The sequence below is a fragment of the Colossoma macropomum genome, unplaced genomic scaffold (genome assembly GCF_904425465.1).
Source record: "Colossoma macropomum unplaced genomic scaffold, Colossoma_macropomum, whole genome shotgun sequence".
Classification (NCBI taxonomy): Eukaryota; Metazoa; Chordata; class Actinopteri; order Characiformes; family Serrasalmidae; genus Colossoma; species Colossoma macropomum.
In genome coordinates, this window is record NW_023494808.1 from 17,480,400 (window position 1) to 17,497,007 (window position 16,608).

The 16,608-nt window shown below is 40.6% G+C and overlaps 2 protein-coding genes across 2 annotated transcripts; both read right to left on the reverse strand.

The window, feature by feature from the left end:
- Positions 1 to 2,177: 2,177 nt before the first annotated feature.
- hikeshi (heat shock protein nuclear import factor hikeshi) lies at positions 2,178 to 5,347 on the reverse strand. Its single transcript, XM_036557324.1, has 5 exons — positions 5,043 to 5,347; positions 4,524 to 4,761; positions 4,283 to 4,434; positions 2,744 to 2,862; positions 2,178 to 2,631 (listed from the first exon to the last, which is right to left on the reverse strand). Exons 1-5 carry the CDS (start codon positions 5,070 to 5,072, stop codon positions 2,577 to 2,579), a joined length of 594 nt encoding a protein of 197 aa, XP_036413217.1. The 5' UTR covers positions 5,073 to 5,347; the 3' UTR covers positions 2,178 to 2,576.
- A 2,361-nt stretch (positions 5,348 to 7,708) lies between these two features.
- eed (embryonic ectoderm development) lies at positions 7,709 to 15,298 on the reverse strand. The gene is made up of 12 exons (XM_036557531.1): positions 15,111 to 15,298; positions 13,938 to 14,090; positions 13,737 to 13,829; positions 13,131 to 13,196; positions 12,719 to 12,844; positions 12,179 to 12,260; positions 12,008 to 12,099; positions 11,646 to 11,779; positions 9,677 to 9,782; positions 8,317 to 8,475; positions 8,154 to 8,227; positions 7,709 to 8,036 (listed from the first exon to the last, which is right to left on the reverse strand). The coding sequence occupies exons 1-12, from the start codon at positions 15,222 to 15,224 to the stop codon at positions 7,910 to 7,912; spliced, it is 1,326 nt and encodes a 441-aa protein (XP_036413424.1). The 5' UTR covers positions 15,225 to 15,298; the 3' UTR covers positions 7,709 to 7,909.
- Positions 15,299 to 16,608: the final 1,310 nt, after the last annotated feature.

The following is a 16,608-nucleotide window of genomic DNA, read 5'->3' on the forward strand; positions in this document are numbered from 1 at the left end:
ACAGAACGGCATAAAACATGTTAACACCACCGTTATATTTTGGAAAACATCTTAATTTCAGTTATAGGACTAAATTAAGATGTTTTTTTAGGATATCTATGACATCTGTGAGCGCGAACCACTTCACTCAGCCAATGAGCTGAGCTCTAGCGTCCTACTGCACTTATCATGTTTGCTGTAGAAAAAAAAGGAAACATACAGGTAAGTTTTCTCTTTTTTAGTGAACCACATCCCTCTATTTTCTATAATTAAAAGAAAGGTTCTGGACAAGTGGTTAGAAACTATTTTAACGTTTCGTTTAGCTCCATTCACCCCTAATCATTGAGGACTCGCTCTTAGGTGCTCTCTGGCATTTTGCATGCATGTTTTGATATAAGAGAAGAAACAGGAAATGGCCAGGCTCCTCATAAAATGGCTCTGGTAGTACCGCTGAGGCAGTGATGTATTAGAACAGCAGCAGCGTCTCCCCCATTTTGCACCCTACTATCACAATATATTGTGAACTAGGACATGGTTTCTCAACCACTGGACTGTGAACCACAACTGGGCTGAGAAGCACCCTCTGGTGGTCCTTGAGCCAACACTGAAGCGGAGGAGGTGGTCTGTAGTGAGCCGTCAATGGCACTTTGTTATAAAAATAAATAATTGACTGAATAACAATTAGCAACAATGGCACACAAAGCAGCTTCAACTATTTTTTTGCTCTATGTCTCTAGAAACAAAATACACTCAATCGTCCACTTCAGCAGTGGTCCACTCGTGAGTGTGCAAAAAATGCACTGCAGAAACATTTCACTTAATTTGGCACCATTCTGCCTGATTTCTGATATAAAACAAACTAAAAACCCCTAAAACTGGCTTAGTGAGGCCCATGGCCTAAATTCATACTTAGATAGAAGTATCTTCCAAAAAACAGCTTGAGGTACACAGGTAATACTTAAAGTAACTTAGGCTAGTGCTTCCCACCCCTGGTCCTGGAGGCACACTGCTCTCAGGTTTTAGTGCTTTTCTTGCTTTAACACACCACTTTAACTCAGTGAGGAGATTTTAATGATCTGATTTGTTGGATCAAGTGAGTTGGGAGCAGGAAAAACACTAAAATGTGCAAGACAGTGTGCCTCTAGGACCAGTGTTGGAAAACACTGAATCAAAAATGCCTACTCCCTATGTAGTGCACGATACACAGTCATGAAAACCAGCTTCTACAGTCAAAGAGCGCATTATTTGTCAAATAGAGAGCCATTTATATTTGGCCTTTAGCTGCATGACTTCCTATGCAACACTGAGAGCACTATTTAGGTGAAGAACACATCATTTCTTGACCTATGCAGTGCATTATATAGAGAGTAGGGAGCCATTTGAGATTCAGCCACTGACTTAGGCTATGACACTGCCCTGGACCCTTTTACTACTATATCTACTATCTGTCCAAAAAGTTTTCAAAATGTATGCATAATTCAATTGTAGAGATGTAAACAAAGCCGTTTAGAGTAATTTGATCCAAAATGGTTAACTGTAGTTGAACTTACTGATTCTCTTTACAGTGGTGGTGAGAGGAACCAGGGATTTTATTAAATAAAAAAAAGTTTTCTTTGGTGACTATTTTGCCTCATGACACCCTGCATGTACCTCTCCACCAAGAATGGCTGTTAAAACAGCATACTCAAAGCTGTTTCATATAATAACATTCTGTGATTAAACTCTTGATGTCTGGTTCCTATCACCATCACTGTGAACAATTCTGACTCTGTAAGTGTCTCAACAACAGAGTATTTACCAAATCGCTCTGAATTACATGTACAGTACGTCTAAATGTACTGTGCTATTCTTCTCTTTCTGATGCACTTTTGGTCTAATATAAGACGCTAAACCCGACTGCAAAACAATACACATACTGTCACCAACATAACAGCATCAAATTAAACAGATAAAAGGACTTTGTAACTAAATGGTAATGACTAAGATGTAAGATATCTTTTCTCAGAAATGTACTTGAGTACAAGTAAAAGTATTGTCACTTAAAAATATTCAGGAAAGTACAAATCCATCAAGTTCCTCTGTACATGCAACTAGTTACTACCAACCTCTGCATAACTCACTATTCGTAAGTCATAAATCAGACCTCTCAAAAACAGCCATCAGTTTACCTTTACAGAAAGCTGACCACAGACATGAAGTGAAAGATTCCATCGCTTTAAGCAGGTCCAGAGCACAAAAAGAAGTAAAAGAACACAACAGATTTTGAGGATGTTTTGCAAACAAAATCCTTCAATATTCTCTATGGAAATTCTGAAATTCTCCATCAGAAGGCAAAACTGAAAAATAAAATCATCACGCGATCTCCACAGCATCAACTAAGAATTTCAACAATACTGTATTTAATTGTCTGCAGGGCTATAAAAAACGCATTCAGCTATTGTGAGGATTGCACAGCACAAAATAGCTATGACTTTTAGTGTACAACAAAAATCTAGGTTAATTTTGCCCTTGAGGAGTTCCAAAGCAAGCCTGAATATGAATTTATGTCAGTGATGTTCTGTTCCACTGTAAAGTGGTAACTGTGTAAATAAAGCACTTCACGTCTTCCAGAAGTTTGGATTCTGCACCATTCGTCTCTGAAAGTTTTCATACCTGGAGAGGGAGGACAAGACAGATCAATGATCAATCTGTATTGTACATTGTACACAAACTAGCCAGATAAATGAGCGTGAAAGAAAAACTATTGGCTGTACTGAACACTTACCATTTGAGAATGGAGCTGGCAGGAACATACATTTCTGATGGGTTTGGTGTCATCTGAGACTGTGACAGAGCGAAGGAGGAGGTAAAGTTGTACAGGCTCTCCAGCATCTTCTGTGTGAACTGTCAGCAGCAATATGGAAAAAGATCAATATTACAGCAGGACAGTGCTTGTTCACTAATTTTCAATTAGAAAATCAACAAAAAGTAATTTGAACAAGGGTCTTCAAACTTTTGGACACGGCTGTAGGTGCACTTTGTAGTTCAACAGTTACAGACTTTAGTCCATCTCTTTCTCTGCATACTTTGTTAGCCCTCTTTACCGTGTTCATCAGTGGTCAGGACCCTCACAGCACCACCACGGAGCAGGTATTATCTGGGTCCACTCACTGTCCACTCACTGACACACCTACCCTGCTGGTCAACCTTGTTGAGGTAACTTCAGCGACGATGGCTCATCTGTTTCTCTTCAGTGTTAATCAGCCTCTAGTCTTTCATCAGTGGCCACTTTGTGGACACAGGACACTGTTGGATGGAATTTTGTTTGGTGGACTGTTTTCAGTCCAGGAGTGACACTGAGCTGCTTAAAAACTCCAGTAACACTGCTGTGTGATTCACTCTGTGCAGAACACACTTACTAACATCACAGTGTCACTGCAGTGTTGGGAATGATCCACCACCCAAAAAAATCATCCTAACCACTAATGACTGGGGTAAAAGAGGGCTAACATATTATGCAGCCAAACAAATGGACTACAGTCTGTATCTATAACAGTACAAAATTACCTACACAGTAAGACCTAATGAAATGGCCAATGAGTGCAGATACAAGGCACCTAATAAAACAGCCAGTGAGTGAATTTCATATACAGTGCAGACACAGAGGTTCATTACCAGACACTTGGTAGCCTGACCCAAGCCGTACTTGGTCCCTGTCATACCAGTTTATCTAGAATTGCTCTGAGAACAGGTTTTTACTATATGCATTCTTGTCTGCTTACAACCCCAGAGGAACTGACAAGTCAACAGTCTCCCAACTTTTTTTCTTAAATGTATTTAATGCATTCTTAAATGTTCTCTCAAACCACATCCAGGTCTTCATTACGGTTACACAGACTTGTCAGTGTGGTTTAGGACACAGTATGACTTTATGTGAACTACAAAAATGAACAAAATCACACTGTGTAACTGAACACTGCAGGTTTTTAAACATGTGGTATTCACAAACCACCTCAGAAGTAAGAGTACTTGCTTCTAAACCACATCGGCAAGTCTGTGCAACTTTAACGAACGACCTGGATGCACTTCAAACTGGGTTTTGGGGATGTATTCCAGAAAATGATTTGGGTGACTATTGACTTCTAGTGTTTGTTAGCATTGTTAGCCTCGCTGTTCCAGTCCTAAACTAAAGAAGCAGAATGCGTACACCAAACGTGTCCTGGCTGATTGACTACATCTGGGTAAGATGGAAAACAGGGTACAATTGTTTTTCCGCTGAACTGTTCCTTTAAGGCCTATCCTGCCTCTTGCTTTTATTTGTCACCTGCGTAAAGGAATCTATAGTGGAGACGGCTGCGCTGGAAACCGGCGTCTGTTGAGCTAGCTGGTCCAGGGCCTCCACGGACACACCAACCTGGGCCACTGAGGGGGCTTGAGGGGCAGCCATCATGCCAAATGGATGAGCCCCACCCTCACCTAAAAAAAAAGGGCAAGTTGCATCTATCAGGTCAGATCAGGTGTCAGTTCTGATGGTAGAACAGGCAGAGATCAGAGAGTGAACTTACCAGCTTTGAGGCCTGATATTTTGAATATGGCACTTGGCTTTTCATTGGTTATGAAGCCGAGGAGCTGCCACACCTGCCCGACGTTGGGGTCAGGGAAAGAGAAGTACACGGCTCCACCCATGCCAGCAGGGAAAGGCACAGTTCCCAACATGAAGACCACCACGTGATTGACATTTTCATAGTCCGGCAGGTTAAAAACAAATTTGTCGCTCGCAACTTGCTGAGCGTCTGTCTGGACCTGCAGTGGACACGAGTGTCACGGTAAAATAGGGTTAAAAAAAAACACTACAGCTTACTTGCATGTTTTAACACAACTTACGTTCACGTGACCTGAGGTTTCACAGTAAATACTGCCATAATACAGGCCTGCCCACAGGCGAAATGAGCTCCTGACTTGAAGCTGGGTCACTTCAGCCACGGCCAGACAGAAGTATGTGGCTTTGTGACTTTGATTCTGCAGCTGTCGTACACTGCTAACACTAAGCTGGTACTCAATATCAGTATCGATTAGCTACTTACCAATCTGCCCGCAACTAGACATCCAAACATGATCAGTACTGTAAGCTGGCGGCTCGTTCAGCGGTTCAGCCGCGCCTGATGATCAGCTCTCTCAGTCCTGCAGAAATCGCCCCAGCACACTAACATTGTCTTACAGCCTCTCGATCACAGCCGGGATAAAACAGGCATTTGGGCTGGTTCGCTCTGTCACTCTCACTCGCTCGACCACTACAGCAGATTTTTGCTTGCTGCTAGAAACTTCGAGGAGAAGCAGTGTGGAGAGCTGCTGATAGGCCAGAGAGGAGCGCAACCCTCCAGCCCCGGAAACAAAACAGGAGGGGCGGGTTTACTGATGGAGGGAGGAGACCAGAGCCGGTTTATGCCTATAAGACCAGAGAACTTGTAGAGAGCCTCGTAAAGCAGCTCTGTATGAAACTACTGTAACATCGTCGTTCTGCAGTCGGCGCCGTGCTGTTTTGCCCATATAAGAAAGAAATAGAAATTTTACATGAGAAGAATAAACAGAAGTCACATTAAATGGTGCAGCAGTTTCCTTCTGGCGCCTGAGGCGTTATAATAACTGCTGCTCCATTTAAGGTGGAACGGGAAAAGTCGAACATGCAGCTTGCAAAAAAGAAGCTGACTTCAGCTTCATGGAGAGTAGAAAGGCATGATATAAAGGGTGGGTGGGGGTGCTCTGTTTCTGCTTGTCAGCTGAGTAACATTAACTTATTTTGCTGTTTCACAGAACCAACAGGTCAGACAATTGTTTTGTCCTGTTTGCTCATGGTTGTGATAGCTGATCACATCTGCTGCACCATTTAAACTCGAACTAGAAGCTAAATTGAGGTTTATGAGGAGCCCGGCCTCTTCCTTTTACCCCTTTATATGAAAATCATGGCTGCAAAACGCCAGAGGGCGCCCGCGAGCGAGTCCTCAATGAATGGGAGTGAACGGAGTTATATGGATAGAAGGAAAAGTTAAAATAGTTTCTAATCACTTTCCTAAAACTTTCCTTTAATTGTAGAAAGCAGAATGATGTATTTCATTACAACACCAAAGAAAACCTACCTGTATTTTCGTTTTTTTTAACAGCAAACGGGATCTGGGCAGCAGGATGCTAGCTATACTGCTTTACTGAGTCCTGATTGGTTGGCGAACAGAGCAGCTCATTGGCTGTTCATGCTCACTGAGGTCATGAACATGAACATGAGCAGTTTTTTGCTGTTGTTAATGGTTAAGCATGGCACTTAATATGGATTTTTCCCCCAAAATGTTTTAATTAGATCTCTGAAAAAAGTATAAACAGAGTATAGATACTAAAACTGAACAACAGACTTAATGCCTTATGGCTCAATATCCAGCCTACACAGTTCTTTGTAGAGAAACTTATCAAATCGGATTTCTTTTCAATGGTGGAGATACAAACCTCAGTCACAATGTCTACAACACAAATATAGCCATTTTATTTACTGCCCTTTATTTATTTACGGTATACACAATATAACTAGTTTTTATAATGAGTGTTGACAATGGTAAAGTAGTTTTGGGTCCTATTTTGCATTACAACGCCTGGATGTACCCCTCTGCTATGAATATATTAAAATACACGTTTAGGCCAAAATCGTCTCTAAACTATTGCAGGGCAATGTCTCAGGCATCAGACAGCATATTCATGCATGTTTCAGGTAACAATATTCTGTGAGGTAACTTTTAGAGGCATTAAATTCTTCCCATAACCACCACTGTGCACAATTTTGTGTAAGTTTCTCTGGAATGGAGCGTTTTAAATAAAACCGCTCTGAATGTATTTGCTTACAACTTAGCAATTGAATTATGCAGATAATTTGCAAAACTGGTGGAATCCTTTTTTTTAATTCAAAGTTTCCTAAAACTTGAACAAGTAAAAATTGTACTAGTTTTTAAAATTCAACAAACAGGATTTTAGCATGCAAGACTTTTGGTTTAATTATTTATATTTCAACATCTGCAAGAATTATGTCATCTTTCACGTAAAAAATACATTAATGATATAAATGATATATTAATTAGTAACTTATTTACATGGAGAAAAGATGATTATTCAAATTTAACATTTTTATGCAACTTTTCACAGGCGTACTGAGCTAATAAAGCTCAGAGTCTACAAACTGCAGTTCATATTTACAAATTAAATGTTGGCAATAGCAATCTAAATTACCTGCCATTTTATTAGAGATTCCTGTATGTGCAATTATTCTAATCAGTTATTTTCTATGTTTATTGTTATATGATTTTGGGGATCAAAAAAGTTCAGGCATTTTCACTTTGTTAAACTATTATGCTTATATTATTATACGCACACTCAGACTTGGGTTTGATCATACAGGTATGCGGAGGGTGAAACTGAAAATTAATGAAATTTGTCTATATGCAAATATTAATTCTAGATAATTAGTCCTCTGTAGATATGCTGCAATTCAAGAAGGAATAATCTGTGTTACCAGGTAAAATTAACTTTTTCAAATATCAGGTTTCCACTGAACCATGTTTCAGTGGTGCAAATGAACTTTCACTTTGTTCCACAACACACAACTGTACAGTACTTAAATCCACCCCTTTTATATTGGCTGAAAACCTCACATGATCCTGTAAACTGTTTTTAATTTTTTTCAAAGCAAATTCACGTTAAAAAATACTATGAAAAAATTGGTACAAAATAGGTTTTATTAAAGACAGAAAAGGTGACAATAGACAAAACAAAAGCAGAGGTGCGACACATCTGAGGTAAGCAACTTCCACAGCCTAAGCAGATTGGACCTACAGAGCATCCATAGTCCAGGTTCCTCAGCCTCAAAGACTTTCTGAGAAGAGCAGTCATTTGTACTGGTCCAAGGAATGAAACGTCTTCAGCGTAGCCTGTCCCAGCGCCAGATAGACGCGTCATCACAAACAGCTATGAGAATACTGCTGTCCCTGCTGAAGCTGGTCTGTCGGATGGCTGAGGTGCATTTCGGGAGGGTGAGGGTGGTACACCTGTAGAATGAGAGAGGCAGGCGTAGAACAATCCTGTAGCAAACTGACTGGCTGAAAAGCACATAGACTAAAAGACAGAGGGGTAACGAGTAGAAAGATGGTGAGGAATAATCTTACTTTGCTTTATGAGGATCTTCAACCTCCAGGTCCCAGACATAAAGCTTTCCGACTTGATTACCCAAAGCCAACATCTATAACAACAACAAATATGGTTACTTATGTGCAGTAAATCTATGGTGTTAGTCATGTAATGGTGTTTTGTGTAGTTTTTCATACACACCTTCTGCCAGAAGTCCATGGAGAAGCGCATGTACCAGATGTCACACTGGCTGTAGTCAAAGCGTCCCAGAATGGTCACGTTAGACTCGTTACGCTTGATGTGGTCGATATCATCCTCCATCTTCCCGGGTTTCCAACACACAATAGCATTTTCACAGGACTAAGGCAGAAAGAGGTTCAGGGAAAGAATGAATGTTAAAGGACGTATCGAATGCTAAAAAATGTAAAATTAAAAGGTAAATAGTCAGGACCTGATGTAGATTTTTGTGGCAGTTTCAGGCACCAATCGTATGCATTCTGCCTGGGTACTTCATACGACATGGGTGCCCATGCCTAAAAGTGCAGTTTATGGGAAATGCAAAACAGTGCTTTCCTCCCTCATGTAAATTATCACCGTCGGAACAAAACCTTATACAGCCAATTTGCAATTTTTTAAAATTTTCAGCATGATCTAAAAATACCAGGTGTTCTTCACACAGTATAATTATTATACATTATGAATGAACCAATAAAAATGGTCTAAAATCGCTTGGATTAAAATATTTTTACATTTACTTACATTGAAAGTAAACAGTGATTTTTTCCCTCTCCTGAAAAGGCGCAAATGAAGTGTGAATAACTACATATTCCATTCAGTTTACTAAATGTTTGAGCAGTTAACAGAGGCTGTGTAATTTTCTCAGCTTTTGAAAAACAGGTGTATGTTTGCAGTAATGTCTCAAGGGATTCTTGTAAGGAGAATTCCTATAACAGTGTCAGCAGTCATAGTGGCTAAATGGAGGCACGAGCCTTGAACATATGCTGAAAGAAGATTTACCAACAGAGCAACATTATTTCAGCTCTCAGGATCAGATGTGCACATGCAAAAACACTGCACTGAAAATCTTCTTTTATTTTCTTTTGTCCATTTTTCTATTTTCTTTGCCAGAGTACAACACCCCGACAATATTTTGCCTGGGAAATAACTTCATTTATTAACAGCGCTACCTCTCTGTCACTTTCATCCTTTTTCTCCCAAGTTTGTTTCCATCTCCATTTCTACACTGTGCCTTTTAAACCTCACAAGCATGCAGTTAGTAGGTGGTCCTATACCAGGGATGTCCAGTCTTATCCAGAAAGGCCTGGTGTGGCTGCAGGTTTGCATTCCAACAAAGCAGGAGATCACTCGATCAACTGTTTGACTGAAATCAGTTGATTAAAGAAGTGGAATCAGGTGCTTGTCTGGAATGAAAACCTGCATCCACACCGGCTCTTTGTGGATAAGAGGGGTGTCTTATGCGCAGCCTTAGTCAGTCAATCACATAATAATTTTAGACACATTCTGAGCACATACTGCAGTCACATCTGGCCCAGAGTCTTACCTTAGAGAGGATTAAATCCCCAAGCCAGCGCACACAGTCTACATAATTTCTGTGAATGTCTCTTGTGGAGAAGTCAGGGAAGTGGATCTTCTGAGACACAAAAGGCCTGAAATACAAAAGAATTAGAAACAATTAACCCCCTGTAATGATCTGTGCTTTTTAAAGCAGTGGTTTGACCAAAATTAAACTAAATACACCGTTTATCCCATACCCCAGACTGATCAGCAAAAGCATGACTGGTGTCCAAAGTTTGCTTTTTTAAAATCTGCTTATGTGGTTTTTGACACTATGGCATACGATATACTATAAAAATGGATAACAGTATGGACAAAATTCAGGCTTTAAGATGGGCTCTACAGTTTTCAGCTATGCAACAATTTTTATGAATAACTACATACAGTGTCACTAAAACACATACGCACATCTATTTGAGATTACATACTGCAATTTGAGATAACTACTATTTAACCATTTTTTTTGCACAATGCTAATGTTTGCCGTTTAAGCTTCCTGTTATGTATGAGCTACATTAGCCTTGTAGCTCCAGTGCAAAACTAAAGAAAGATGCTTTGGACACTAAACATGTCTTGGCTGGCTGACTACATTTGGGGGAGGTTTGGCTGATCACAGGGGTGGTGCCATTTCTTGTTTCAACAAAAAAAAATAGTTAAAATGTAGAGAAAATGCAGCTAGGTCAATGACTGCCTCAAACTACTTTTAATTTCATGCTAAAACATGTATCTATAAACCAGTTTATGAACAGTGTCAGTGTTTGTTTTGACCCTGTAATACACTGCCTCAAAGGCAAACTTTGCTATCTAACATCTCCAAAGAACATCAGGATGTTTTCATACTCAATTTATTTTCTAAAGTCTGAGTTTGGGTTTTTGTGATATTTTATGTTTTTCTTCTGGTTTGGTTATTTTCACTCTGCAACGACTTAAGTGGATCAAATTACACATGTGAATGCTTGTTTATTGCTCAGAAAATTTGCAGGAATGCAAGCGCTCTGTTACGCTCACATTCGCCACCATGAAAACAGAACAATAGAAACAGAGAAGCTTATCGTCTGTTTATGTTTTATCGCAATCAAAGCAATAATAATAAACCCTACTTGATATCTGCTTCTTTATGATTGGTTTACCAATTTAAATTTACCAATCAATCACTAATGCTTGGCCAAAAGTACGCTCTGGGATCCATGTGCAGAAATCAATTGTATATCTTCGCTATTACGATAAGAACGATCTGAGAGTAAAATGTACTTGAGAGTAAAAAAACAGGAAGACTGGGCACACAGTGCAGCTTTGACGAACACTCAGAAACGCATACGCTGGTGTTGATTTCCTTTGTTTCGCTTGGACCTTCGTAAAAATCCATCTTTCTAGAAATGAACTGAACCAGGGGATGGTTAGAAGCAAACTGAGAACTGTGCTTTTTGGCGGACCACAGTTCAGTTGTTTGGTGTGGACCTGAACATGCTAGACACATGCTAAAACGGACCGTACTGAAGAAAAAGTTCGAAAGGCCCACACCAAACAAGGTAGGCCCTTACTTAAGAAATATTTAAACTGACATTTAGTAAATGCACATAAACTGTGGTCAAGTGCATTAGCTCATGTATCACAGTAAAAATATTCTTGCCAGATTAGCTCATGTCATTGAAGACAAACTCGCGAAGATTTTACTGTTTGAGAAATGTCCTGCCTCCCAGCTGAAATGGAGATTTTGATTGGTTCTGCTATTGAGGTTTTTTAGTTTTGTGTCTAGGGGTTAGTGTTCCATAAGCAACCTGAACGCAATCAAAAAGTGGAGGGTTATCGCCCAATACTTTCAAAAGTAGTGGGTCAAACATTCGGGAGAAATTTGTGTAAATATGAATTTTGGTCCAACTGCTACTTTAAAAGTTTGACTGCATTGTCTCAGGCAAAGACAGACATAATGGACTACACATTTAGCTGGGCCTTACCTGTTGGTCTTGCTGGGGTTGTACTCATAAGAGCACCGTATTGCTTTTTGCATTCTCTCAGAATTGATTCTCCACAGCTTAAGAGAGTGGTCCATTCCACAGGACATGATCTTCTCGCCAAGGAGGTCAAAGTCCTACAACCCACAGGACAGTTTAGCAGCATGCATAAAGTCCATTCAGTCCATATTTGCCCTCAATTTCTAACTCTCCAAAAGTGCCTGTTGCAGAAACCGGGCAGCTGGTAATGGGAAACCACTTTATTGCAAACCAACAATGTTTCTCATATAATTAAAACAGGCAGATGTTCACTAGAGTGTTAAACAAAAACATTTCACTCTCGTTTACTCCTACTCCACACTCACCGCACTCAAGACTTCATCTCTATGGCCCTCCACACCACCAAATATGGCTACTAGGGTGTCAGTCTGGATGTTCCACAGACGCAACGCATGATCTGATGAACAAAACAATTATTAGCTCCATGTCTGTGTAATGGCCTTGTGTAGAAATGGATGTAGCTGAGGCACTGTTACCTTTGCTCACTGACAGCAGGAGGTTGGGATCTCTCGGATGAAATTTAAGCTCATTAATTGCGTTTCCATGCCCCACGTAATGCTGAAAAAAGATCACAAGCATTTCAAGAACAGCCTATTGCTTAGGTAAATTGTTGTTAACCTTTTCGTCTCACATGGTCTTTTACAAAAGCTAGTGTTGACCACATAATCTGACTGAATTTTAACCCCTGTTGTTATATCAGCATGTTCATCACTCCTGTATCACTCCGCTATGCACTGTGCGCTATAGTAATGTATTGGTCACTTTAAGCAGCTGGAACTACACTTTTGGCAATATTAAACACCAGTACACACTACTCCTTTCTTTACATTGTAAAAAGTTGTTAAAAAAAAAAGAAAAAAGCATGAACTCAGTCTAGATCATGTTTTACTGTGAAAAAATATCACACTTTGAAGTTATTAGCAATAACAAATTCCTTCTCATGACACATTTTCCTAAATCAGCAACAGGTAGCTCACAAGTGACATCAAAAGGCAGACAGATATCAGTTCACTTACTTTGACGCACTGCATAGTGATGTGGTTGATGATGCGGATGATGCCTCGGGAGCCAGCCACGGCCAAGAGAGGGTGACTGGTGCTGGTGTCGTACGTCCAAGCGCAGGTGTAGAAGTTTTCATCTGCCTGGTAAGTGAAGCAGTTAAGGAGCAAAACAAATTGCTGCATATCAAATAATGAGCAATGTGACTGTGAAAAACAGTCTGTATTACTTTTAACTGCTGAATCTCTTTACTTTAATATATCCATTGTAAACTCTAAGAAAGTGAACCAAAGCAATAAAAGTTTACGTATCACAAGTAATAAGAAAAACCTGGCTGTCAATGTTGCAGTATCTTACTGTGTTGTAGTAATGTGATTTAACCAAATGACAAAAAAATAAACAATATTTCTTTGTGTAAGACAAGGATACATCCGCATCCACGTAAGACTGCAGGAGCCGGATCTCTCCTTGGGAATGACACTCGTATAAGGTGACCTGTACAGACAAGGACAGCGATTCAATAATTAACAGTAATCAATCCTAAACATCCACTTTTGGTAGGTGTAAATAACTATCGATTTGCTATCCAGTCCAGCATATTAAATACAGCAATGCACTGATATGAGATTTCTGGGCTGATAACAATGACTCATAATTAACACCTTATAGTTATTGGCAAATAATGTATCCAGTGCTGGTTTACTGCGCACCCTTAATTAAACATTACCACGACAGAGCAAATCTGTCTTAATGAAAAAATGCGCTAGTGCTGCACTTTATTTACTATTATGCTTTTCCAGGAAAGGTTGAGGAAACCAGGAAAAACAGCACAACGGGTTCAAACGGAGAGATGGGTGGAAAGATTTTTGGTGGTATGCTGAAGATAACAATATTAATTTATTGTTTCGACAAAATTACAATACTACTTGTTAATGCTGGCCAAGCTACTACAGTTCAAATGAATATCACATATACATATAATACAGCTACACAAGCACTCAGTCACACTGTTAGACTTCAGCTTCAGACACTCACTCTGTTGCTTCCCACTGTTGCAAAGACGAGGGGGTCGCCCTCCTTACTGTGCCAGTTGAACTGGACGCCAAACAAAGGCTGGCCATGGTCCTCCTAAAAGAAAGCAATACATCGAATGCGTCTCACAGCAAGATAATGACAGACGTGCAACGTTGTCTTCAAGAAATGATCTTTCCTTAGCTGCCATTTCAGTCGTCTTACCCGCAGGCTGTTAACACATTTGAAGGAATATTTGCATTTCTTCGACTTCCCTTTGCCCTTGCCCCAGTTCTTCCTGCCAGTAGCATTGGCAGTGTTGGTGGGGGTGTCCGGGCGTTCAGCGTTGGTGCCGCTCTCAATGCTGACTGCATCATCCTGCAATACAAGGACACTTCATTTGATTCTGTGTCAAAAATATTTCAATGTCCCTAAATATGACATGGATACATGGATTAATGGTCCCAGCTGCGAAACCAAGTGGAAACTAATTTCTAATGCTGGTGCAGGCCATTAGAAACATTGCCAGTCACTGAAGTGCACTGTACTTTTCCACTACTACCAACAGTTTTTCAGGTAATCAGCAACTGCATTACACAGCCACTGTATTACACAGCCACTGCATTACACAGCCACTGCATTACACAGCCACTGCATTACACAGCCACTGTATATGAACTTTCAGGACATTACTGTTGTCGTAGAGTGTAGAGATGGTATCAGTTTATACTTGGATGGCTGTAAAACACACCCACAGGGACGGCGACAGTGAACACGACACGAGGCTGAAACTGGTTTACTAACCCGCCAGATTCTTGTTCGAATTTTCCCGTTCCACCTTAAATGGTGCAGCAGTTGTTCGAATTTTGCCGTTCCACCTTAATTGGTGCAGCAGCTAACTAGGCTACATTCTTGCGAGAGAATTCGAACAAGAAGCTGAGTGCAGATTCGTGAATCTGGCCTAGACTTGAGTCTGGAGTCTTGAGTCTAAGCAGAAGCACAACCCACACGAAGTTAAGAGGGAACATTACGGTTTACACTCGCATAATACATTAGTAAAACAGCAGAACGATAACATATATGTACATATCCGGACCCACCGCGCCGAGCAGTGTTTTCTCCAAGCTACTCAACCAGCTAGCTAGCGAGCTAACAATAACACTGGCGAGTCTGAATAAAAACAAGGCACATGGAGCTCTGCGAGGAGGCCAAAACAGGCGGACGGGAAAAAAAACACAAAGCAACAAATGATAAACACAATGGCACAGTTATAGAAACGGTTTTACTTTAACAGACGTGGACAACGTCCAGCTTCTGCTGCAAGCTGCATCCACAGCGCAGCATTGGGACGATAGAGAGGGAAAGTGAGCTGAAATCATGGACGGGCTCTTCGCTTACATTTTCGTCTCCAGAAAGGTCCGGGTTGCTGTTCTCGTCGCTGCTCAATTTCTGCTTCTTTGCCGGCATTTCGTTTCCCGCCTCGGCATGAGCTTCGGACATCTTCCCCCTCATCTTCTTCCTCGGGTGAAAAGACGACAGCCACGCTGCCACAGAGCGGCTCAGCGAGCTCTGCTGTCTCGGTGCTGCAGGGACCGACCCAGTGTGTTAGCGAAGACCGAACAGCAGGGGTCGCCAGCGCAACAGTGCCGCTGTACAGTCCAAAACCACTGACTACACTACACACCATGTTATTCTATACTATACAGTACTATATTATGTACTGTATAGTGTATACTATGCTATACTGCACCATATACTGTACTATTCTATACTACATGCTATACTATGTACTGTATGTTATTCTATATATATATATATATATACACAATATACTGCTCTATACTGTAACATACTATACTAGAACAATCTGCCATCAGATCCGCTGTCCATTCAGGAGCATTTTGTAGTTCTACAATTACAGACTGTAGTCTGTTTCTCTGCATACTTTGTTAGCCCCTGTTCACCCTGTTCTTCTACGGTCAGGAATACCACAGGACCACCTCAGAGCAGGTATTATTTGGCACTGACGTGCTGGTATGAGTGGATCAGACACAGCAGTGCTGCTGGAGTTTTTAAACACTGGCTCCACTCACTGTCCACTCTATTTGACACTCCTACCTTGTTAGCCTATCTTGTAGTAGAGTGTAAAGTCAGAGACTGTAGCTCATCTGCTGCTGCACAGTTTGTGTTGGTCATCCTCTAGTCCTTCATCAGTGGTCACAGGATGCTGCCCACAGGACGCTGTTGGCTGGATATTTTTGGTTGTTAGACTATTCTCAGTCCAGCAGTGACAATGAAGTGTTTAAAAACTCCAGCAGCGCTGCTGTGTCTGATCCACTCACGGTAAGTGAAGCTGATAAGATGGACAATGAGAGGACAAACAAGGAGGTGGTTTTAATGTTATGTCTGATCACTGTACACTATACTATACTATACCATACTCTACTATGCTTTAACTGTAACATACAATAATATAGTACAATACTACAGTATACTGTAATATGCTATACTGTACTATACTATACTGTGTTACAATAGTACACTATATTGTACTGTACTATTTTGTGCTGTATTGTACTACAATGCATTGTAGTGCATTACTATGCCTCACTGCACTAAGCTGTTGTACTATACAATACTGTACTACTCTATGCTATGCTAAACTCTATTATATACACTAAATTAAACTCTATTGTACTATACTGCACTATGCTACACTGTGCCATCCTACTGAATGTAATTTCTCGCTTCGACATGAGGTTTTGATATCTTCCCCTCATCTTTCTCAGTTAAAAAAAATGGCTCCAGAGCGAGTGACTTCTGCTGACCAGCTGCTGCAGAAATAAACACAAGGGGGTGCCCTTTGACAAAGCATCAGTCCAACACTGCCACAGTA